The sequence below is a fragment of the Lycium barbarum genome, chromosome 9 (genome assembly GCF_019175385.1).
Source record: "Lycium barbarum isolate Lr01 chromosome 9, ASM1917538v2, whole genome shotgun sequence".
NCBI lineage: Eukaryota > Viridiplantae > Streptophyta > Magnoliopsida > Solanales > Solanaceae > Lycium > Lycium barbarum.
The window spans coordinates 82,020,030-82,046,306 of NC_083345.1; the positions used below are offsets into that span (position 1 = coordinate 82,020,030).

Here is a 26,277-nt window from a genome sequence, read left to right on the forward strand (position 1 = left end):
GTTCTTCCGATGTTGTTCATGACGTCGGATGCCGGTCACGTCTAGGGTGGGTTTTGGGGCGTGACAGTTAGCTATGAATGGTGGCCTCAATATTGCCCCTCATGTTGTCAGATTGGTCATATATGTCAAGAACCAAAGCCTAAACAGCACCAGAAGCCACACAAGCCCAGAGTAGAAAACAAGGGGCCTAAAGGAGCTGCTAAGAAGGCTAAGCAAACTTGGCAGAAGAAGGATGGGACTGTTCAGATTACTGGAGAAACATGCTCTGGGAATACTCAAACAGATGACAACCAAGATAATGCAAATGAAGGGTGGCAACAAGTAAAAGGGAAAACAACTAGTAGAATCCCATTGCCTCAAGAACAAGTTGTGGAAACTGCAAATGGGTTTATTCCCCTCAAAGACGCTACATTCCAACAGATATTTCTAGCTGCAATGAATAGTCATGATGCTGGACAAGGTAGTAATAGTACTAGGGAAAAGGCCCTTGATCCATCTAAGCCATCTCAATGATCATAACAACCTGGAATGTAAGGGGTTTTAATAAGCTTTTCAAGCACGAGGAGTTTAGTAGAATAGTGAATAAAGACAGAATTACAGTTATAGCTGTCATAGAACATAGAGTAGCAAAGCAGAAGGCATTAAAAATTATGAAGCTGGTACTTCCAAATTGGAGATGGCATGACAACTATGATCATAATAATAGGGGAAGGATTTGGCTAACATGGGATCCTAGTAAGGTAGACTTGGGTCTGATTAATGCAGCCTCAGTTTATGCAATGTTCACTGAGGGATCTCACAATTAATTTGGGGATTGAGTTCACGGCTGTATATGGAATGCATACCATTATAGATAGGAAACCACTTTGGCAAGCCTTAGAGAGTATGGAAGCAAGTATACAGCCTCCATGGCTTATCATGAGGGATTTCAATGCTGTTCTAGGAGAGAAGGATAGGATGGGGGGATGTCAAGTCCAAGATGCTGAAGTAAGAGATTTTACTGAGATGCTGGACAATATTGGCCTTATCATCATGAAGTCAGTTGGCAGATTCTTCATGTCACGACCCAACCCCGTGGGCCGTGACTAGTGCCCTAGCTGGACACCCATACACACTCACTTACCAAATCGATATATCAAGGACTTATCTGTATTCAGCATACATTAAGTTATGCAGATATTGAAATCAGATGTCGTCTTAAGCGGTCATATATAGCAAAATATCATACAGAAGCCGGCGAGGCTGACGGAAAACACATCGCCCAAAATATATACGTCCAGACACACACATATGGGCCGTATCGGCCATCACAGCAAACGGACCGCTTAAGACACCGATCACAGACATAAACGAACAATAATGACCCATGACCCACATATAAGTCTACAGGCCTCTACAAACCACAACAGAAACATATGACGGGACAGGGCCCCGCCGTACCCCAAATAGTCATATATATACAGAAACATGTACAACAAAGATATGTACCAAAAATATGGGCTCCGGATCAAAGGGAGCGCTCCAAAGTAGCAGAATAGGTATCCTACACTGGCGGGTCACCAGAACGAACGTCTGCACCTACGGGCATGAAACGCAGCCCCCGAAGAAAGTGGGTCAGTACGAAATAGGTACTGAGTATGTAAAGCATGAAATATACTAATTCAAATCATAACTGAAATAAGGAGTATGGAAAATGATTACAGAATCAGTATATCAAAGCTTGTTCTGAAAACATAGATAATGCAAATAAAAAAAATCATGCATATGTCTCAGGAACGTGGTCGCCACTCCGACGCTGGCGCCACAACACATCATACTCCAGAAGGCTTCAAATCTCCGTACAACCCCGACACATATCGTAACATCATAACACATCATACGCCATAACACATCATAACATCATATATAGGCGGTACCCGGCCCTTTAATAAGTGGCTCTGCGAACCGTAACACATCATACTGCCGAATATAACATAGTGCGCACGACGACAAAACCGGCCCGGGACCCGGCGAACAATGTCATAGTAGTATGCACGAGCAGAGTAGTGAGAAACCACATGCACATAAATCAAGACTCAATGGATATACATACTTACCGACCCCTGAAGGCTCAGAAACAAGTTTCGGGTCGATCCGACCTAGTATGAGAAAGTTACGAACGTTTAAAGTACAGAACGTTCTATAAACGTTTCAGAAGCCATTTATGGAAAATCAAAGCCATAATCATGTCAAAAATCTTTTGGATATTGTTATGGATCAAATCAAATAGAACTTTTGGAGTCTTATGTACGTATCGAAACATATCAAAGGCTCGATGGAGCAATCGAATGTGTTAACATTTGGAAGGTCAAAACTATAGTCATATCATTTGTTCCTCAAATGCTATTCGGAAACATATTGGCCAAACTCCGGACATCATAGATACACGTCATCGGACATCATGGATACATATCAAAACCATACGGAACAACTTATGAGAAATCAAGAACGTTAGCCATCCTAGTGGCTCTAAGAATAAGAATCTTTCTGAAATCGTTCATATGCGTCATATATTTATTTCATAAGGATCATGCCAAAGAAGAAAAGGTTAAGCCTTACATACCTCGCTCGCCTCCTAAGCTAATCGCAACTCAAGTCTCGAGCTCCCCAAGATCTACAATGACGTCATTAATTACCAAACGTTAGCTACAAGTACTTAGAACTTCAATTCTAACTAGTACTTATCTACAGAAATTTCGGCAGCATCTCCCCTGTAAATACAACAACCCCGAGAATTCAACTCGCCAAATTTATCAACAACCATACCAACAATCATTTCAACAATACCAACAATCAATTTGGAACATATTTTAACATTAGTAACCCGAACAACATTCAAAACTATCCAACCAACTATATTCCACCCGAAACTCTACAAATGCAACAAAAGCTATAACAACACATTTCCTTCTTTCAAATTCATAAACTACAACATAAATTCATACTTTAGCAACTTCATTCTCACAACTACATAAATCATACTAAAATCACATAATTTCCTACAACAACCTACAACCAATTTCCATGCCAACCTGAACCATTAAACCTTCATTTACATCATAACGGCCACAACAACACAACTAACATGCTAAATAAGAATTAATTCACCTCTCCTCCACCATTCAATAACCACACGGCCACCATTCAACACACACACCCACACGGCCACACACAACACACATCATTTCCATGATTTGCATTCAATTCTACTTACTACAACATATATAAACCTTCCATAACATATAAAAGAATATGAATTCTTACCTTTTTCCTTAAATTTCCACTTGACTAGAATTTTGAACTTGCCACAAAAGTAGTTTTCTTGCTCTAATAATTGTACCACGTTGAAGAGGACCCTTGAATTAGCAAGAATACTAGAAAAATATAATTTTTGGATCAAAGATTGATGGCTTGAAATTTTTTCTTTCTTTTTCTCCTCTAGCCGAACCCTTGTCTCTCTCTCTCTCTCAAGTTCTTGTTTTTCTTGAATGTTCTAAAATGTGATGACAAAATAATAGGCCCTCTCTTTTATTACTTAATTTGGCTTCTACATGGGCCTTGGCCCATCCCCTATGGCCGGCCCCCTTTGGGCCTCTTTTTTTTTTTTTGATTTTCCAAGCCCAATTACTGATGACTAATATTTTGTAGTTCATGAGACTATTTTCCAAATTTCCAATTTTGCCCTTAGCCTTCCTCAATATTTCCGCATCAATATTTTTCACGAACACTTATATATTAAATAAAATCAAAATATTGCCTTATCTCTTACTAGTCACAATTATTTCGATTTATCCAAATGTTCAAAATACGGGATATAACACTTCACCTAGACCAACTCACATGTCCATGGCAGAATTGACAGGGCACTGGTCAATCCTGCTTGGATGAGCACTTGGCCACAGGTGGAAGTTGAAGTTAAAGATATTCATTTTTCATATCATGCCCTGCTTAATGTTACTATTCGCCCTATTCACCCTTCAGATTCTTGAACCACCTCTTCAACTTTAAGGATTTTTTTAGCATTGTTCAGGAGTCTTGGGACAAACCAGCACACAACATTGGCATGGTTAGAATTTGGAACAAGCTCAAAGTAATGAAGGAAGAAATAAAGAACCTAAATACTCAGGATTTTTCTAAAGTGGAAACTAGAATACAGGGCACTAGACATCAATTGGAAGAGCTACAAGAGAAGCTTAGAGTGAATCTCAATGATCCCAGCTTGTTTGCTCAAGAGAAAATGTTGAAACATGAGTTAGAGAAGTGGATTATTGTGGAGGAAAGTATCCTCAAGCAGAAGTCAAGGGCGTAGTGGTTGAAACTAGGAGACACTAATTCTGCTTATTTCTATGCTAGCATCCAAAGCAGGATAGCACAGAACCATAATACCAGGTTAGTGTCAAGTACAGGAGAGGTGTTGACCTCTGATAAAGAAATAGAAAATGAAGCAATTGGTTTCTACAAGAACCTGCTGGGGACATGTGCAGAGCAACTACCTTCAATCAATCCTAGAGTGATGAATTCTGGGAAAATCCTTCATAGGGATCAGCAGGTCAAACTTATAGCTCCCGTTACAAGAGAAGAGGTGTATATGGTACTACATGATATTTCTGAGCCAAAAGCACCAGGTTGTGATGGCTTTAATGCCTTTTTTTCAAGAACACCTGGTCTATTATAGGAGAGGAAATCACTAATGCAGTACTGCAGTTCTTTCAAGATTCCAAGTTGTTCAATTCAATTAACTGCACCACTGTCACTTTAATACCCAAGGTACAAAATCCCTCTTCTATTAAAGAGTTTAGTCCAATTTCCTATTGTACAATGCTCTATAAGATTATATCTAAAGTTCTGACTAAGAGAATGCAAAATGTAATGGATTGCCTAGTCGACTATAGCCAAGCAGGTTTTGTGCCAGGAAAAGTCATTACTGATAATATACTTCTAAGCCATAAGCTGGTGAAGGGGTATGGGAGGAGAGGTATGTCACCCAGATGCATGCTCAAAATTGACATGCAAAAGGCATATGACTTAGTTGAATGGCCATACCTAGAACAAATTTTGCACAATCTCAATTTCCCTGGTATATTTGTGGGCTAGATAATGAGCTGTGTGACTTCTGTTTCTTATTCCATCATTATAAATAGTAAACCATCTCAACCCTTTGATGCTAAAAAAGGATTAAGACAGGGGGATCCCCTGTCCCCTTTCCTTTTTGTTTTGAGTATGGAATATCTCAGTAGGTTGTTAAAATAGTTGCAACATGTCCCTGACTTCAACTATCATCCCAAGTGTGCCAAGTTGAACATAGTTCAGTTAGCTTTTGCAGATGATCTGCTTCTTTTCCGTAGAGGGGATAGTAGCTCATTGCAACTGCTTTATGACCAATTTCAGTGTTTTTCTCAAACCTCTGATCTGATTGCCAATCCTACAAAAAGTTCAGTGTATTGTTGTGGGATAGAAAGAGATACTCAAGAGGAAATTACGATAATTTTGGGCTTTAGTGGGGGGGACTTCCTTTTAGATACTTAGGGGTGCCCCTAAGTACTAAGAGAGTCTCAATTGTTCAGTGTAAGCCTTTAATAGACAAGATTCTGGGAAGAATCAAGTCTTGGACCACAAAGTTTCTCTCCTATACATGAAGAGCCCAATTGATTAAATCAGTTCTGTTTTCCATACAAGTCTTCTGTGCTTAAGTTTTTGTGCTACATAAGAAAGTGATAAAGGTCATTGAATCTACTCGTAGGAGTTTCTTGTGGACAGGAGATGCTGATTTGTCCAAGAAGGCACTTATATCTTGGGAAAAAGTATGCCAGTCTAAGAAAACAGGGGGTCTTAATATCTTGAACATTAACATATGGAACAAAGCAGCTACAATCAAGCTTCTACGGAGCCTTAGGCCTAAGAAAGACAAGCTATGGGTGAGAGGGATACACTGTTACTATGGGAAGAATAGAAACATATATATGAGGATGTCCCTAAGCAAGCATCCTGGATTGTTAAAAAAAAATTGAAGGCAACAAAGTATGTAGAGTCTGCAGGGTATAATATGGGGCAATTTCATCAGATGCAACAACTGTTTATCAAGCAAATTTACCTAAAAATTAGAGGTGACTTTCCAAAAGTGGGGTGGAGAAGGCTGACCTGCAACAACATAGGATTACCAAAGTGGATCTTTATATTAAGAGTTGCTGCACAATCCAGAATGTATACAAGAGATAGGTTGGTAAAGTGGGGGATTACTGCAAGTACAGGCTGTCTACTTTGTGAACAAGCTGATGATAGTCACTCTCATCTATTCTTCTCATGCCAATTCTCTTCGTGGGTCTGGTCAAAACTGTTAAAGTGGCAGAATGTTAATAGAACTCCCACCTGCTAGGAACTGGAAATACAATGGGCTAGTAGGTATGCAAAGGGGAAAAGTGCAGAAGTAGAGGTCTACAGAATGACAATGGCAGTTAGAGGGAAAAGAACCTGAGGGTGTTTCAGAACTAAAGACATACGGTAGATAGCATTGTCAAAGTGATAGTCCAAGCAGTACACTTTAGAGGCTATGGTTCTACGAGGATAGCCAAATGGTTGGATCAACATAACTTTTATCCTTAGTATTAGTTGTTTTTTTGTTCATGAAGTGGGATAAATTTTTTTAGTGTTTATTTTAGCTTCTAGTTGAAAAAGTGTAACTGAAGCACTGGGGCTCAGTTGTCCAGTGCTCAGTTTTCTCTTCTGCATTGTACTGATCATATCCTTTTGGTAATATAAAAGTTCTTATTTACCAAAAAAAAAAAAAGGGTAAATGGAGGTATGAAAGTAAAAGGGGGGTATGAAAGGATAATTATTTTGTGTGTAGTGGGCATTGATGTTCTTTCCCCAATAAAATTTACATTTTGGGCTCGTGCTGAGCACGACCGTCCTTCCATCTAGTTGGTAACATATATACCACTCATTTCTAAATAAATCTAGTATACTACCAACTTGCAGAAAAGTCCAAAAAATCAAATCCTTGGACTCGGTGACAAATGTTAGTCCATAAAACAATAGTTTGCTAAAGGCAAAAACTATACTCTGAATACAACTCATTTAAGGGCCTGTTTGTCCATGAGAATTATTCATTTTTTTTTTGGAATTTTTTTTCATGGTATTTGGCCATAAAAATTTCAAATAAAGTTGTACTTGGAATTTGGAAAACAACCAAAACTTATTTTTCTTCACTTTTTTCACTTTCAATACATTCAAACAATCAAATATTCTTTGCAAAAACTATAACCAAACACAACTCCATCTTCAACTCCAACTCCAAAATACCAAATAAAGTGAAAAATATTTGGTTTAATGGCCAAACTCCTACTTAATGAAAACTCGGATATTAAGAAATACGTATAATAAAATCTATATATATAAAATAGGAGAGGTACAAGCAACGTAGTTAAGCCAAGTGGCAAGCTAATAACTGTTATGATTTGCTTTTACGCGGGTAAGGCATAAAAGTTACTACGAGGTTGTTGGTGCTCTAATTGGATTTAGTATTTTTTTTTTTAGAGTCGCCACCTAATTTATTATGGAAAACTAGGAAAACCGGGTTTAAAGATTTTTTCAAAAATAAGTAAAAATCTTTTGGACCAAAGTTGAGGTAAGGGTTCTGGTGATCCCCTAGGGAAGGTTTTACGCACCCTAGTATTAAAGATCTGTAGAATACGGTTGACCTACGAGCTTCAATATGTGATTAATGTACTTATTTGTTTACAAATGTTTTAGTTTTCCGCAAAAGATGTCATTTTTATATCATATCATAATTTCAAGGAAAAATTTAGCAAAAATGAATATTTGCTTCCCTTCCTATGCTTTAGTGGACTCGATCAAAGAGAGGGAGGTTGGGCCTTAAGCCCATCAGTGCCATTTTCACTCATTGGCTGGGCCTTTCAAAATGAATATTTGCTTCCCTTCCTACGCTTTAGCGGACTCGATCAAAGAGAGGGAGGTCGGGCCTTAAGCCCAACACATAATGATGCAAGAGACGGCCAGAAGGGCCCAAAGTTGGTTCCCATGAAACATACAAAAGACTAGGATTAGTATTTGGCCAAAGTAAGGATACTAAATCACAAAGAAAACAATTTATATTCAGGCCGAACAAATGCATAAACTTAAACAAATAGGTCGTTAAATGGTCACATAACTTCTGGCAGAAAAAAAAAGTGTAAGCCGCAAAATGATAAAGTAAATCTCAAAGCCCACATGGACTATTTCCTCACGAAAGAGAAATATTCAGCCCAAGTATACTAACTCATTTAAAATGCTAGAAGAGCCCAAACAAAAACAAAACAGTCGACCCAAGAGACTTAACTGACACAGTACAGGCCCATATTCATGAAGGGTAGGAATGATATATCTTAAGTATACTAAATATATTCACTTCTATACACCTGTGAGGGTATAGAGGTGAATATACTCTGTATATTTTGGTATATCACCTAGTGTACATGGAAGAAAATTAATGTATTGTGAGGAGATGAGGAGAAATAAACTATTCCGAGTTCCCTTTAACTTATATAAGCCTATAGTAACAGATTCAAAGCCCAGAAATAAAGGGTAAATATAACAAACACATAAGGCTACTTCTCTAAGCAAAAAGTGAATAATGTTAATCAAACAAACATACACCACCACCAACCAACATACTATGGATTTACACACCCATGGAGAGATTAGAACAGCCCAAAAGGGAAAGCTCTTACCCTCTTGTTCCTGATGCCACACAAGATCCAAGGGGTTTCTAGGAACCCCAGGCATGGTAGACACCAGGGAAGGTCTGAGCTTCATCCCCAAGTGTTGTTTTGCCTCTCCAATTATGTGTTAGGCTCACAGTATTATGGGAGATGAAGTATACATGAATGGTGTCAACAAACAGCCTTCTAATCAATATGTCTAAGTGTGCATTTTAACAGACTTGGTTATCTTATCAGACATTAACATCCTATTAAGCTCAAGTAGGATTGATGAAAGGTTTAAGCACTTCTATCACACAGTCATGATAAAAGAAAGAGATAAGACACAGTTACAGAAACAATACATCTAATAGCATCAACACTTAACCAATTCAAGGAGATATTCTTTAAGCAAGTAACACAAGCTATGAACTTAAGTAATGAGTGACTAGATTCCAAAGAGAAACAATTAACAGCCATTAGGTGTCAAACACAAGTCATCAAGTTAGTAACAGTTCCCAGAACTTGTCCAACTCCCCAAAGAAGCCAAGTTTTAAATCCCCTATCACTTGTCAATATGACAAAAAAATAGGACTGCTATACTCATTTGATAGACTTTAGCATACTTGAGTGCACTGCGTAGAACTCTTCTTTAGTTATCTTTAAGGTGAAACAACACAGTATAGCTCAAACCAATATTTCATAAGGGACAAGTATTGTTCTTCACCTTAGTGAATAGGTGAAACCATTTAAGCCAAAACAAAGTGACTAAACAAGCCAAAACAAAATAACTAAGCAAGCCAAAACAAAATGACTAAACAGCCACCTATCAAGTTATCAACTACTTAAGTTAGATTATTTTAAAATCAACATAGCAAATAAACTTTGCCAGAAAAAGAGGTTTGACAGTTCTCCAACAATTCAAAATGTTCCAGTTGTAAAGTCTCATAGACCAATTACAAATTGAGCATTTTTTGCCAAAACAAAGATCCCTAACACAGGAGAACAACTAGGAATCCCAAAGCAATTTCAAAATCCAAACAGGTCATCTTTCAGCAAAAAAAAATGTTTAACTCTTCTGACAGGAAAAATGCAACCAGGCACAAAATCTAAACAAAGAAGACTGACCAAGTAAATCAAGCCTGAGTGTTTCATTCTTAAACAGTGTCCCAAATAAAAGAAAGAGTAAAATGGATTCAGTTTAAAGCATAGCTTTTCACTAGTCTTTGAAAACCTTTTTGAAACAGAACTCAACAAAAAAAAGAGGAAGTATTGCATACTCACTTAGCTTCACATTTTGAGTGGATCATGTAAAAGCACAAGGCTGGACTCAAACAGGGAAAATAGTGGCTATTCATGGGCCAAGTTGAATCAAAACATCAAACAGAATTGGTTTTTAAACATGATAAAAGACTCCTAAAACATTAACTGAGACTCATTAAAAACCAAGTAAGGGTGATGAACTTTACAAGCATGTTGTGACCAACAATTTTGAAACTATCAGATGCTTAAACTTATCTATTACCATTTTCTAATCACTTAGTTTAAGTAGTAAACCTTACTCTCATTTAAAATATCATGTGACAGTACCAAACTTCTTCTTTTAAATGAATGATTTGAAATCAGATGTATTCCAGAGTCACAACACCCATCATGCCACTCAACCATATTAGGAGATGATATACATGAACTAACTAAGGAGAGAATACTAATGATACTCCTCAGATTAACTAAGACTTCACATTAGCATGCCTTTTCAGGTTCATAAGGGGACAAGTGACTAAAACCCAACCCTTCAAAACATTCTCAAATAACTCAGTTACATTAAAAGCCAACAAATCCATAAACTGGGATAACAACAGGTTAATCATGGCACATTACTTTTATTCAAAATGTAGATGATTCAAACTTCGTTAAGTAAACCCAGATTTCATGAATGATTCCACTTAGAGCAGACCTAATCCTATGAAATAAGCAAGAAGACTATAAACCAAATCATTACTTTCTAATCATAGAGGCATACTAGCTAGTTAGCATGGCCATTATCCACACACATATACTTAGTGAACTTATAACAATATATAGACAGGAAACCAAGTAGGAGAAAACAAGATCAAACAGACTCTAGGTTATGTCACATATGACTGACCAGGGTTAACTAGATATAATTAAAAAAAGACTCTTAACTAACTAATTCTTGAACACATAGGTCATACTCAAAGCCATCATAAACCAGAAGAGGCATGGTTTAACAAGAAAACTCAAACCACTGATCATGAAGAAGTTAGACACATATTTACATGACTAATAGGTTATTTACCTAAAACTAATTCATTAATTAATCATAGGATATGTAAATTAGTTCTTAAAATCTACATAACTATCTTCTAAGTGCACATAAGACTAAACCATTACAGAACTAAGTAAAACAAGATTAAGCTAAAACAAAACTAGAATTTATAAGACTAAAGGCATCACAAATAACCCGAGCATTAAGCTATACAAGTATTAGAATATATAAATGACTAAAAATAAACTAAAAATAACTAAGGGAAAAGAAAGGTCACCTCTTTGATGCGCAACCTAGCCAAGAATAAACTTGAAGAAATTTTTTTCTCCACCCTCAGCCACACAGCATGCACAAGTATTTAAATTTTTTAACTAAATAAAAAAATAAAGGTTTCCAAACAAACTGCTGAAACCCTAGCTATTCAATTTTTATATGTAAATATGTATTTTTTTCAATCGCCTCCTCTTTAAATGGTGGATTGGGGGTTCTTTATATAGAATCCCAAGAACCCTATAATTGAATCCCAAATCGATGTGAGACCTTCACAAATATTTGAGAATCAGCCTTCGTTTCAACATTCAAAGGTTAGGATTTACTCACAAAACATATCAATGGTCGAGATCGACCTAAAATTGGGTCGATCCCTTCGGTTTATCATGGACCAATCAATACCCACGATTTCAAAAAAATGCAAACAAAAATAATTAAAGATTTACAGAGTTTTGACTGTTGATACTCAGAAAAAGCAAAGAAATAGAGAGAAGGAGAGGGTTATACCGTGTTTCTGGTTGAATCGCGGTGGAAAGTGGGCAAGAATTAATTGCTTTGCCCCAAAAAACCATACTAAGACTGCACAAGCCTTGTTGGCCCACAAACATTGCTATTTCCGGCATGAATGACACGAAGAGAGAGAAATCTCTCGAGGCGGCGCCTAGGGTTTTTAGGAAAAGAAAGGGGTAAGGGATTAAGGGGATGTCTGGCGTGAAATGAATACATATATTGGTGTAGCCATAATTAACACATCATAAGCAATTTACAAATATAACCAAATTAGTTATCTAAAACAATTATGATTAATTTAAAAATTGTCAATATAACTTGATTATGCAGAAATTGAAATTTGAGAGGCAAAAGTATTATTTATTTTAATTAATCAATTTCCTTGAAAATAGAGTGAAAACAATTGACAATTTAAACAATTAAATAAATAATTGTTGTAAATTATTTTCTCTTGGTTAATTTTAGCAGAACATCATAGTTGTAAAATACTTAAATTAATTTATAATATTATGGAAATTACTTCATCAAGAAATAAATTGGTAAAATATTACCTAAATAATTTTATAAAATTATTTTGACTTCTAAAATCACATATTTCACTCTGTTTGATATTCAAGAACTCTGGGTAATCAAAGCAAGTTATGGGAGGTCAAAAATTAGGTGTCAACTGTCACGACCCAACCGAAGGGCCATGACGGGCACCCGGAACTACCCTACTGAGCACCTGTTATCATACTCTCATAATCACATCTAGGTGAGTCGCATGGCTAATTCATAATTACCATAAACCAAATGACACAAGTTCCATCAAACTTAGGCACATCTATATAAACATCATTAATTATGCCCATATATATACAAGCCGACAAGGCCATAAAAAATGATATACAAAATGTGAACCGATAAGGCTATGGGATATCTAGATATACACATCTGTCTACGAGCCTCTACGAAGAGTATGTAATATCATATAGACGGGACAGGACCCCGCTATGCCCATATATGTACACAAAAAGAATAATACCAACTATTGCAACTCCGGATCAAATGGAGCACTTCTATGCAATCACTGATGAAGCAGCCTAACGGTCTGGTTTGTCTCCCTGTCTACCTGCGAGCATGAATGCAGCGTCCATAAACAAAAGGACGTCAGTACGAATAATGTACTGAGTATGTAAGACATGAATAGTAATATGATGAAAGCATGAAGCTAACATAAGATAAGGAGAACATTTTATACCTCATAATACCTCTTAAGACGATTGCCATGTATACTTAACCTTTCTCTAAGGGAAACATTTCATACATATACATATAATGATACCATACCCGACCATGTAGGTTCGGTGTCACCCATACCCGGCCATAGCAAGGCTCGGTATTGTCCGTACCAGACCATAACAAGGCTCGGTGTTGTCCGTACTCGACCATAACAAGGCTCGGTGTTGTCTATACCCAACTGCAGTGGTGTGCGCGCAATAGATATCATACCCAGCTATATAAGCTCGGTGTCACAAAATAGCTATACACACAATGACATACATGCGTATCCAAAGGAAACCTTACAACTCTATCGGGGTGACATAATGTCGGTAAACCCTCGATTTCTATTATGGAATAACCACCATCATCATCATCATCATTATCATTATCATTATCATTATGAAGGACTCTTATCAATAATCTCTTAAGAACCTTGAAAGTCATGAGCTTCTAGCATTTTGTAGGAATAGGGCATTACAGATATCTTAGATGGATTCACAATAAGGAAATCATGCCTTTGGAAAGAAAGGGTTAGCCTTAACATACCTTTACGACTCGTTATTTTCTTAACGTTCTCCTCTAAAGCCCGCAAAATCTACATTCAAGAGGATTCATTCTAAGGTTAAGTCTTAAAAACACGCTTAAGTTCAAACTAGAATAATTGACGAGCTAACGAAATTTGGGCAGCACTTCCTCTATTTTATCGACTTCCACCATATTATAAAACAACTCCAAACAACAATAACAACATCCACAATATCATAATCAAGTAGTTATATTCAATTTAATCTCAAAACACATTCTCATAATCAATTTATATCAACAACTTCGACACAACCCCTTGTACACTTGTATACAACACTCCCTCATCATCACTATTACCCCTCATAACAAGATTATACTCAAAACATTCTAACAATTATAACCCATGTTAATTTACTACTCAAAATATCATCAAATCCATATTTGAACTTCCTCTTCCACTTTCTTCCCTCAATCAAGTTGTTCAACAACCAAGCATTCTCAATAACATGAAATAGATGGGAAAACTAACCTTTTATCACATAAGGATAAGCTTTGGATTAAATTGTTCACTTGAGTAAAACCTCCAACTTCAACACCAAAGGAATTCTTGGACTCTACAAACCCTAGTGAGCCTTTCAACACTTGAATCCCTTGATTCTCACCTTTTGATCTTTGATTTCACTTAGGTTTGGTTGGATATGCTTAGGAGAAGGTTCTAGAGCTTTCATGGGATGTGGGAAATGTTGAAATGAAATAAAATGAACATGGGTCGAAATTATATATAAAAAAAACGGAAAAGGGCCAAAATTACCCCTGAACTTTGAAAAATAGTTCATCCATACCCTTCGTTATACTTTTGGGCCAATTATACCCTTACAGTTATACTATGGGGTCAATTATACCCTTATGTCTAACGGCTGCCACGTGACATCATCTCAGCCCTTCAAAATTATTTTATCCTCAAATAATTTTTTATCCACTAAAATATCTCAAAACGACCCGAATTTTTTTTTTCCAGCAAAAATAATACGGAATTATTTTTATATTTTTTCTGGAAAAATAATTCTGTATTATTTTTGCTGGAAAAACAAATTCGGGTCGTTTTGAGTTATTTTAGTGGGTAAAAAATTATTTGAGGATAAAATAATTTTGAAGGGCTAAGATGATGCCACGTGGCAGCCGTTAGACATAAGGGTATAATTGACTCCATAGTATAACTGTAAGGGTATAATTAGCCCTAAAGTATAACGAAGGGTATGGATGAACTATTTTTCAAAGTTCAGGGGTAATTTTGGCCCTTTTCCGTAAAAAAAAACCTAGCACCAACCAAGATTTACGGTCCACTTTACGGACCGTAAAAATTATACGATCCGTATAATTGGACCGTAAATCCTGACCACTGGTTCACCCCTTTCTGGAATCAATTTACAATGGGAGTCAGCCAGATATACGGTCCGTAAAAATTATACGGTCCATATATCTAATCGTAAAACCCACTTTTTTCTAAAACGTATTCTTGTCGATTTGTTCAACCTTTAATCCTTCCAATACCTGTTAAACATGAACTTAACCCCTTATAACTATAAGATAAACTTGTCTAATCTCATTTAACCTTGATAACCCCCGTATCGAAGACTAGAACCACTAACGCACGACGAATCTCAATGTACGAAACCACGAGGTATAACATCAACAATAACAAGCCACTTGACAATTTTAAGACAAAGTTAATGAGAATTAGGACAAAGCAAGTTTGAAAGATAATTTTTAAAAATTGAAAGATAAAGTTATCAAATTTGAATTGAAAGATAATCACTAACAACACTAAATTCAAAATCAACAAATTTTCATTTCATGCTTTTACTTATTGAAATTGCAATTATTTTAAATTTTTAAAATTTAAGTTAGAGTTATCCAAATCCAATTTAATAAGTGATAAGATCCTATATATATATATATATATATATATATATATATATGAACGTTATTTTTAAATCAACTCAATACTTATCTAATATTTTGAATTCAAAAACAAAATTCCAAATTTTAATCCTGTGGTTAGATTTTTTAATTGAAAAAATGGAACTCCAAGCCTTTCTGCATTTAGATTTTAAAATAAGCTAACGATTTTTGTTGTGAACCATACGGGGGACCTATATAAAGATTATAAGCTGCACATTAGTGTTCTAATAATAAAATGCCACTTGCTAATTTTAGGACAATATTTACTAGATTGTGTAATACCAATTAATAATTTAATATCCACTTTATTAAACGGCAGAAAAAGAGAAACATAAAAAGAAAAGTTCAAAATTTAAATATTTGCTTATTTAGCGTAGAGATATAGCTAAAGCAAACCCACCAGAATTTGATTCTATCTGCAAATCTTTGAATGTTAAGATTCAAATTTAAATCTAACAATAAAGATATAGATAGAATCATTTAAATCTAAAATCTACTATAGAGACATAGATAGAGCCAAACAATTAGAGAAATTTAAACTTGAGGTGATCCAAATAGTATCACCAATATAATCGGCACAAATATCCTTAAAATTTGAATCATGTGGTTAATTTGAACTTGATTTAAAGATAAATATCTCTTTTTAAATTCTCTATTCTTAGCTTGAAAAATCTCATAACTTCATTACCTATAATACGGAGTACCTTTTTCTTAACCAATAAAATGAGGGTAACCAAGATGGCATACTACTTGACAAACGAAGTTTTTCAGGTTCAGCATAATTTAGAATGCGTTTATTTCCATTAGCCCTTTTCTTTTACGAATGAAATTCTATCAATTTCGGCTTTCACACTCTCTGTTAAGGCTTTAGGCAAATAGATCTTTACTCATATCTTGTGATATTATTTTCTTCGTACAATTATTTATTCAATCTCGCATAATGGATAAGTTATTAATCAAAAGTAACCTATTAAAAAGTTTTTTTTTAATCTTGTATTATTTCTGATTTAGCAGCGGCCTACTGATCTATTTCTCATGGATGAATAACTGCAGCAATTAAAAGCTCTGAAAGGGATGAAACTCAAATAATCGGACTCAGTGTGAAGGGTCATCGCACGGAGAGATTTCTTTAGTGGTATAGTTCACACATTTACTTTTTTTTTTTTTTTTTTTTTGTGCTCTTCTATTTAAAGATGTTTCTTTTTTTATGATCCAATTTTTTTCATATCTTTAAAGCATAGTTCTGATTAACAAGATTTTCTGCTGGCTTCTTACATCTATAATGTCGAGAGAACTGTAAGTCGGTAGAGTATTTCCTTTGAAGAAACAACAACAACAACACCCAGTGAAATCCCACATCGTGGGATCTGGGGAGGGTAGAGTGTACGCAGACCTTACTCCTACCAAGGTAGGATGGCTGTTTCCGAAAGACCCTCGGCTCAAGAAAAGCATAAAAGCATAAAAAAGTCAGATAAGGCTAAGAGATTCAAAGCGATATGGAAATGAAATAATATAAAATAAAATAATGCAAGCGACACCGATACCACAGGATAATTAAAGCACAGGAAATAGCAGATTATAGCATAAATCGGAGCACAAGAAATTAAATTGCGATACTGCGACTACTAATAAGAACGGATAACGAGACTATCTACTAGCCTTCTACCCTAATTTGGGTCCTCCAAACCCTCCTATCTAAGGTCATGTCCTCGGTAAGCTGTAATTGCGCCATGTCGTGTCTAATTACCTCTCCCCAATACTTCTTCGGCCTACCCCTACCTCATCTGAAACCATCCATGGCCAACCTCTCACACCTCCGTACTGGGGCATCTGTGTCTCTCCTCTTCACATGCCCAAACCATCTCAATCTCGCTTCTCGCATCTTGTCTTCCACCGAGGCCACCCCCACCTTATCCCGAATATCCTCATTCCTAATCCTGTCACTCCTGGTGTGGCCACACATCCATCTCAACATTCTCATCTCGGCAACTTTCATCTTTTGAACGTGAGAGATCTTAACTGGCCAACATTCCGCCCCATACAACATAGTCGGCCTAACCACCGCTTTGTAGAACTTGCCCTTAAGTTTTGGTGGCCCCTTCTTGTCTCTTTTTCCTCTTATTGTCGATCATGAGTACTAAGGTTATTCTAGAATTTTATAAGTATCATTTATGGTTGGTCGGATTTTATAAATGAACATACTTTTATTTTTTCACAAGCATACTATTTTAGAGATCTCTCTTCATAAATGCCTTACGCAAGAGGCGTTATTGTGAAGAAAAACTTTGAAAACGTCAATATTTGTATAATCCGATCCACCTTATTATTTGTGTTTTCAAAGGAAGGTATGTTTTCAGAATTGCTTTCTTTCTTAAAGTTGTTGTTGATCCATTTGTAATCTTCTCTCCTTTTCATTTTAATTTCTTCATTAGAAATAATATACTTTCAACAAATTCGAGATCACAATTGTACTTTGAATAAAAAAAGATTCTGTTTATCTGAATTAGAGGTAAAACACTAAAGGAAAAATATTGATTTAAAATATCATAGCAGGAACAATAGTATATAAAATAGGTGAATAGAGTCCTGTAAGTATAGTTTGATTAATTTAAAGGATAAAATCCAGTAAAATAGTACTCAAAATTATTATTAATGATAGATTTAAATAAAAGAATACCGAGTAAAAAAAAAAAGACACCCCGGTACACTAAGCTCCCGCTATGCGCTAAATAAAAGAATTCCGAGTAATGGAAGAAAACGTTTAAAAATAAATAAAATTTTGAGGCGTATAAAAATAAAATTTGCCTATATTATCTATTAAAAAGAGAGTACTGATCAAGATTATTAAGTTAACAGGCAAGCTAATAAAAAGTGGTACCACACTATAATTATACCCAAAATATGAACAAAACCATTATTGATTACAAGGAACAAACAAGAGCAAAAAATAAAAGTAGTCAAAACTTTCACCGTCAAATTATCAAAGAATAAGAGTTCAATATTTAAATTTGATACTAAAAGTTCTTTTGATTTATGTTGAGAAAAATAAAAACTATGGATAGCACCAAGCAACTAAGAAAAGAGAGGAAATGCGCAAAAAAGCCCTCCCCGTTTTAAATATTCTCTTTAATGCGAAATAAAATCTTAGTTATTGTTAGTATCATTGGTAATGTACTGTCAAATTTGACTGTTAAAGTTCTAAAATATTATTTTACGTAATCATAGTCTTTTTTATTTTTTGCTCTTTTCTTGCTATAGTCCAACTTAAAGCTAGAAAACGAACATCTGGATGATCTTCAATTCAGTTAGTTTTCATGAGTCTTTTCGCAATTGAATGTCATATAAATATTGGATAGATGGTAATCCACAATTTGTTTAATTGTGAATTGATAAAGCTCAAAATTGGATTTTGTAATGCTTTGTTGATGAAATGATTAATTTGTTGATTAATTCTTCTCTAACATGCTTAAATTGGTTGCAGGCGAGCATCAATTTGGAGAAAGATTAATTTTTAATATAAGTTTGATGTACATATAAAGAGATTGTATGACGATCGTTGAAATCGTTGAGTGATTTATTGAGATATTGAGTTAAGGATGGGGTGTAAAGTATTAGAGAGCGTACTGTCATTTAACTTACAATAGATTTGGCTAAGATTTTGTTTTTTTAAAACCTTTGAATGCATGTAATATGCATGGTTTCGTGATTAAGAACTATGAATAGACAGTTTGAAAAGCTGTTAGGAGAGTAAATTTTATGTTTATCTCTGTGCATTTTCGGAAGAGATACTCAACTCTATGCATTTTATATGTACTCTATATATTATTTCTCCTTATTCGGAAATCAGAAAAATAATGATGAGGTTAAGTAATACGAATAGAAAGTATAGTAGCTAAATTTCAATTCAAAGCATATCAATACATTTTTTTGGGAATCGATACATAATAAATACAAGGCACCATTCTTGAAAGCAGAAGGATTTTTAAGTATTAAAATTTCTTTGAATAAATATTGCAAGGACAATATTTGGATTTTCTTCTATAGTTAAATTTAATTAGCATGATATCTTAAGAAATTTAAGATTAGTTTTTCTTTGTACATGGAGTTTATGTATAAATATAAACAATAGAAGCCTATTTTAACAATTGCATAAGTAACTTTTTAATTACATAAGATATCAATTGCATAAGTAACTTTTTAATGATTGAAGATAATTTAGTATTAATTATAATCAAGTGTATTTATTAAGTGAGTCTTTGATGGTTTATCCGCATTTGATGCTTACAATAAAGTATATTAATTTATAATGTTAATTGTTAGGTTATAATTAAGGTGGAAATGAATATTAATTAATTATAATTTACAAATAAGAATGCATGTGAAGGTATGTGTCATGCATTCATTAGATTGGTAATAATATTAACCGCGTTTCGCGCGGATACGAATACTAGTAAAAACAAATAAAACTAAGGAGAATCGGGTAAGCTCCAAACCCCACGGCTCTGTTTAGTGTTTTATTTATTAATTTACTTTTACTCCCTCAGTCACATATTAGTTGTCAAGATTGCTAAAAATATTTATCCCAATTTTCTTGTTATTTTACAAAATCTAGATGAAATTAATTATTTTTGTCTCGTTATAAATAAAGTGCAATTTATTATAGAGAGACAAGGGTAAAATAATAACAAATATTTTTTTTTTCTTTTTTTTTTTTTCATTCGTGTCCGATAGCCGAGAGTTCGACTATTTCCGAATTGACATCAGGTAAGGCCCGTTTCTAGGGAAAGACTCGGTACCAATGAAAATATTACAACTAATATATGGGATGAAGGGATTACTGTTTAGCGTTTACATAATCCCCTCGCCATGAAAACAATAATTCCAATGTCCTATTAAACAGATTTCCCTCCTTCGTGTGGCCCACTCCACACCCCAGATCCTCCTAATCTCTAGCCATATTTCAAACTCAACAGTTTTCCTCGTCCCCAAATAATGTGACAATTGTGAAATGATGACCATCTGTTTCCTTTTTTTCGCCTATGCACTTTTGACTCTCTTTTCTTTTCTCGAATTCCATCATTCTTCTCCTTCCTCTGAATGAGCACAAAGAGACGACAACAACAACAAAATAATAGAATTTCAATCCCCCAGTAAAAAAGAAAATGGCTATATCCTCATCATCATCGTCCTCAATGCAAGATATCTTTAAACAACGCAAATACCCATTCATCTTCTCTTTTTTCCTTTTACTAATCTTCGTAACTTTCCTCCTGATTTCTAACTCCCAAAAATCCCCCATATTCGTTGCCATAGACTTTGCTCAAAGCACGGCTCAATCCAAATCAATAATCCCTGAGTTTAATAATAATCGTAACACTAGCTCAACTTCAACCCCACCTTTACACCAGTCCAATGAAATCGATAATACTACGATCAACCCTGATTCGTCTAACGCCCCCCTGAATAATTTTACGATCGTTCCTGAGTCGTCTACCGTGCCCCTGAATAATTTTACGATCGATCCTGAGTCGTCTACCGTGCCCCTGAATAATTTTACGATGGACCCTGAGTCGTCTAATGCTCCATTGAATAATGTTACGATTAAACATGAGAACGATACAATGATCAAGAACGATGGGTTGGAAACATTCTCTTATGATTGGAAGCTATGTCCAGGTCCGGTGGCGGTTGATTACATACCGTGTCTCGATAACTGGCAAGCAATCAAGAAAATAAGATCAAGAAGGCATATGGAGCATAGGGAAAGGCATTGTCCAGTTCCTAGTCCAAGGTGTTTGATTCCGTTGCCGGTTGGTTATAAGTTGCCGGTTGCGTGGCCTAAGAGTAGGGACATGGTGAGATTTTCACTTCTTTGGTGGTAAGATTTTGTTTTCTTTAATTCTCCGGTTTGTTTTAAATGTGACATGGTGATTATGGTTAAATGGATATGGGATTCGTAGTTGAAAGCGTTAGAGATATGATTTTTTGATTTCATTTATCAGTTGCATTAATTTTAGAGCCTGTTTGAATAGGCTTATTTTGAGCAGCTTATAAATTGCAAACAACTTATAAGCTAAAAAAAAAATAAGTTGGGTAACTCAACTTATTTTTTTTTTGGCTTATAATCTGCTGCTTTAGATAAGCTAAGTCAAACGGACCAAATTATTTTTTTTAGCTTATTTTAAGCAGAAAATGACTTTAACCTAGCTAGTCAAACACTCCAAAAAGCTGAAAACAGCTTATAAGCAACTTATAAGTCAATCCAAACGGGCTCTTAAATTCTTTTCTTTCATTAATGCGGAATGATTCGAGAAGCAATTTTCTTCTTGAGAAAATTACACTCTACGTCCATTGGAGGAAAATATTTACATGCTTTAGCCCATATTATGAGTTTGTTACCCAGTTTAGCCCATATTTGTGTATAAACACCTTTTATACACTTTTATACAAGGTTGATACATTATGTATAATGTTTTCCCCTGATATAATGTTGTATAATATTGTATTAACTGAAAATATGCGTAATATTTTATGTTGGGTGGTATATTTTGAAAATTTCCCCTTTTTCTTTTCTATTCTTGTCCTCTGTTTTTCTTCTCGTGATGTTAAATTACAAAAGCGAATTTTTCATTTTTGGCCCATCAGCCGAAATTAATCACAGGCGCTAACCAAAATATACAAGATCTATACACTGATTATGTATATTATATGTATATATACTTGATATACAAAACCTGAACATTGCTGGCTATTATTCTTTTGAGCGTTCCAAAAATGTAATTATCCCATTACAAAAGGCTAATATACAGTTGAATTCTCTTTTTCTACCCTTTTTTAGTTTCTTGGGATGCTTTACCTTCATCTATAATTTTTTTCAGGCCACCATCCTTGTGTTTCTTGGATTTTGATATGTTTTTCTGAGTTACAGGTTTTCGTTTGTCATCTGCTTGCTTAATAGGCTTACCAATTAGTAGTAATTCTTTTGAAGCACCTTATTGAATAAGACTAGAAGTGTCACCAGCTAATATTTGAATGGAACTAGCTAGATATGATTTAGTTTGTTTTTTGAACGTTATAGATCTGAAGAAATTGCTGTACATAGATCAGTCTCTGCGAAGTCATTTTGGATTCATGATATTCTGCTTGTAAAAAAATAGCCATGCCTAATCTGCTTCTTGATTTCTTTTCTTTGTTCCTCTGGATAGATATGGTATAACAATGTTCCTCATCCTAAGCTTGTGGAATATAAGAAAGACCAGAACTGGGTGAAAAAGTACGGCAATTATTTTGTTTTCCCTGGTGGTGGAACACAGTTCAAGGATGGAGTGAATCACTATATCGAATTCATTGAAGAGGTACAAAGTCTATTTTTAGCATTCTTGTCCTTCTATCACCCCAAGCAATGATCATCTATAATGTATGTCTGTTTCTGTTGAACTGTGTTGCTGTAACTCCTGTGTAAGTCTCTCAATTTCATGTTATTGGATATTATTCCTTGTTATGAAATATGAATTCTGATCATATTCTTTTTATGTAAACTGTTGATAGTTTGAAGGATATGTGACGAGTCTAATTGATGCGATTTTCATTTTGGTGCCTTTGCATTGTTGTCTTTCAAAAATCTTGATCATCACTTTGAGAAATATTTTGTGCAATTAAGTTAGGAGGGGCTCATCTTGAGGAAGAGATATCTTGCACTTTCAAGAGACAACTTCTAGACGTGTCAGACCAATATATTTCCATGCCTAATCATAGTATTTGTAATGGGTGCCTGCAGTTTAATCTCTGATGAACGGATAGATTAAAGTTTCCTTTGATTTTCTGAGTAGTTCAACAGTTTGTACTAATTACTAACAAATTCACTCAGTTCGTAACCATAAAAAGTTAAGATCCATACAGATCTTCGTTATCTGGTGGAGTCTCTAATTTGCTTTGTTAATTGGGCTATGATCATCCAGGAAGTATGCGGAAAATCGAGTAGTTTGTATTCATTTTCATTTTCCTCCTGTTTTTGGCCCTTTACTTTCTTTGTGCATGTGGGGGTTGGGTGGAGGGAATGCTGTTTGTTTATGTTTTTTCGATTGAGCAGTTCGTTCAGCTGGACACTGATAAACATGCCTGCAGTATTAATGTTCTTATAGTATATTTAATCTGAGTTCCTTCTTGTGTTTTATTCAGACTTTTCCAACAATTGAATGGGGAAAGAGTATAAGGGTCGTTTTAGATGTTGGATGTGGTGTTGCCAGCTTCGGTGGTTATTTGCTGGATAAAAATGTGATTACCATGTCATTTGCTCCAAAGGATGAACATGAGGCTCAGATACAGTTTGCCCTCGAGCGTGGAATCCCTGCTACTCTCTCAGTTATTGCTACTAAAAAGCTTGCATTTCCAGACAATGCATATGATATGATTCATTGTGCAAGATGCAGGGTTCACTGGCATGCGGATGGTAAATGACTATTCTCAAATTTCTAGTCCTTCTATCAGCTACATTGTTCAACATGTTGACTAATTAAAACTGCAGGAGGAAAACCATTAATGGAGCTCAACAGGATTCTTAGGCCAGGAGGGTACTTCATATGGTCTGCAACGCCAGTTTATAAGAAGGATGAAGGACATAAGAATGTTTGGAAAGGTTCTAACTCATGGACACTTAGTTCTATGAATTGACATTTACTAACGCTTTCTGTTTAAAGTTTAACTTCGATGAGAATGATAATTAGGCAGTATTGCTAGTTTTTTCCCCTTTTTTTTTTTTCTGTTTGTTGTCAATAAATTTTGTAGAAAATGACTGCAAGAGTCAAGATTAACAAAATGAAATACAGAGTTGTAATGGCGAAATTAATTTGGAACTAAGTAATTTGTTATGCTTGATAGCACATAATTTTCGGTCTTGTTCTTGCAGTTATGGTTAATCTGACTGAAGCAATGTGCTGGAAGATGGTGGCGAGGACCTACTTTAAAAGAGCTAGAGTCGGGCTAGTTATATATCAAAAACCAGATACATCTTCCTGTTATGAGAATCGCAAAGTAAATAATCCCCCTATGTGCGAGCAGAAGCATAGGCTGAATAGTTCATGGTATGCTTGAAACACTCTGATGACAATAATGATCTATATCTTCATTCTAATCATCATGAATTTCACTCCAATATACAGGTACACGCCACTGGACAGCTGCCTTCTACCAATCCCCCCGAGTAGCTACAAGTGGCCTGCACCCTGGCCCCAGCGGCTCAACGATAAACCTCTAAGTCTATCCGTCGAAACAGATGCTGAAGAAATATTCAATGAGGATACAAGCCACTGGGCAGCACTGGTATCAGATGTGTACCTAGGAGGCCTTGCTATAAATTGGTCAACTGTGAGGAATGTGATGGACATGAATGCAGGCTATGGAGGGTAAGACAAATTTATTTTTTAAACTTTTCTGCTTCCATTCTCCGATCATTCTCTTACTGATACTCATATGGTAATATAGATTTGCTACAGCACTCATTGATCGACCACTGTGGGTAATGAACGTCGTTCCTATCAGTGGACCAGATACTCTACCCATTATCTTTGATAGGGGGTTGGTTGGCACATACCATGACTGGTGCGAGTCCTTCAATACCTATCCTCGGACATATGATCTTCTACATTCCAGCTTCCTCTTTGGAAATTTAAGTCAAAGGTTCAGTCTACTTCCTAATTACTAGTTTGATTTGTTATTAATCTGAATAACGAAAGATAGAAGCTTGCTCTATGTTTAGCTTGATTTGCTTTAACAAGAATTGTGAGTCTTTTAACAGGTGTAGGCACATGTTTCTTGAGATGAATTTCTAGTTTTTTTTTTCCGTCTGCAGATGTGACCTAGTGGAAGTCGCTGTGGAGATGGACAGAATGGTGAGACCAGGTGGATACGTTTTAGTTCAGGACGCTATTCAGATGATTAAACAACTAGGCTCAATTCTGCGTTCACTTCATTGGTCAGTAACTCTGCATCAAGAGCAATTTCTTGTTGGTAAGAAAGACTTTTGGCGCCCCAAAGACACTGCAAGAGAATGAAAGTCCCATCAGTGTTGTATATTTTACAGTGATGTCTCCAGTTTATGAGGAGATAAAGAAAACAAAACATAGTTCTCAACGAGTTAGAGAAAATTTTCTTCTGAATGTATCATTCATTCCCCCTCAAGGAAGTACTGAAATTAGTACAAATACATACTTCCTAAGGGAAAAGTGATTGTCTTCTCTCAAAATGAAAAGATAAATTGCTCCTTGGCGTACTTATCTACCGTGGTAATTTTCCATGCTTGTTTTTCGGTAGGGATTATTAACCTACGCAAATTTGAGCCACCCTTTACTGTAGAGCGTGAAGCTAAAAGAGTATAGTGTCAGCTATCTAAGGCTATGCGTCTTTGTGCAATATCAATTGCCACGTCTCAATCCTAAGTTAATTGTGACCAATTGCATGAATTCTCACTATCTATTTAAATTCTTAGATCCAATATTCAGTAATTTAGGTTCCTTGGCCCTAAAAATTCTTTACATTTTATTGACACCCAAAATCTCTACAACAACATACCAGTGAGTCCCACAATGTGGGGGTTTGACACCCAAAATCTCTACAACATTAAACAACTCCTAGTGATAGTGACTTCAAGTACACGTTACACGTACCAAGATCACAAGTAATTGGACTGTTCCAATCTTTTCTTTCATTGTACCCATCTTGCTGCTA

General features: G+C 35.5%; 1 protein-coding gene and 1 long non-coding RNA gene across 2 annotated transcripts; one reads left to right on the forward strand and one right to left on the reverse strand.

The window, feature by feature from the left end:
- Window positions 1–1,238: 1,238 nt before the first annotated feature.
- Window positions 1,239–11,969, reverse strand: LOC132611483 (uncharacterized). The gene is made up of 3 exons (XR_009571693.1): window positions 11,803–11,969; window positions 2,603–2,653; window positions 1,239–1,578 (listed from the first exon to the last, which is right to left on the reverse strand). It is a non-coding gene; the product is annotated as an uncharacterized LOC132611483 (long non-coding RNA).
- An 8,391-nt stretch (window positions 11,970–20,360) lies between these two features.
- On the forward strand, window positions 20,361–25,907 carry LOC132609006 (probable methyltransferase PMT23). The gene is made up of 8 exons (XM_060322835.1): window positions 20,361–21,410; window positions 22,761–22,910; window positions 23,734–24,004; window positions 24,080–24,190; window positions 24,461–24,635; window positions 24,714–24,956; window positions 25,036–25,230; window positions 25,403–25,907. The coding sequence occupies exons 1-8, from the start codon at window positions 20,718–20,720 to the stop codon at window positions 25,602–25,604; spliced, it is 2,040 nt and encodes a 679-aa protein (XP_060178818.1). The 5' UTR covers window positions 20,361–20,717; the 3' UTR covers window positions 25,605–25,907.
- The last annotated feature ends 370 nt before the right edge of the window (window positions 25,908–26,277 follow it).

What these genes read in the sequence shown, in the direction of transcription:
- LOC132609006 (XM_060322835.1), top strand. Translation starts at nt 20,718, where the DNA reads ATGGCTATATCCTCATCATCATCGTCCTCAATGCAAGATATCTTTAAA. An exon ending in ATATCGAATTCATTGAAGAG is followed by an intron (nt 22,911 to 23,733) that starts GTACAAAGTCTA and finishes TGTTTTATTCAG; the next exon opens with ACTTTTCCAACAATTGAATG. An exon ending in CATAGGCTGAATAGTTCATG is followed by an intron (nt 24,636 to 24,713) that starts GTATGCTTGAAA and finishes TCCAATATACAG; the next exon opens with GTACACGCCACTGGACAGCT.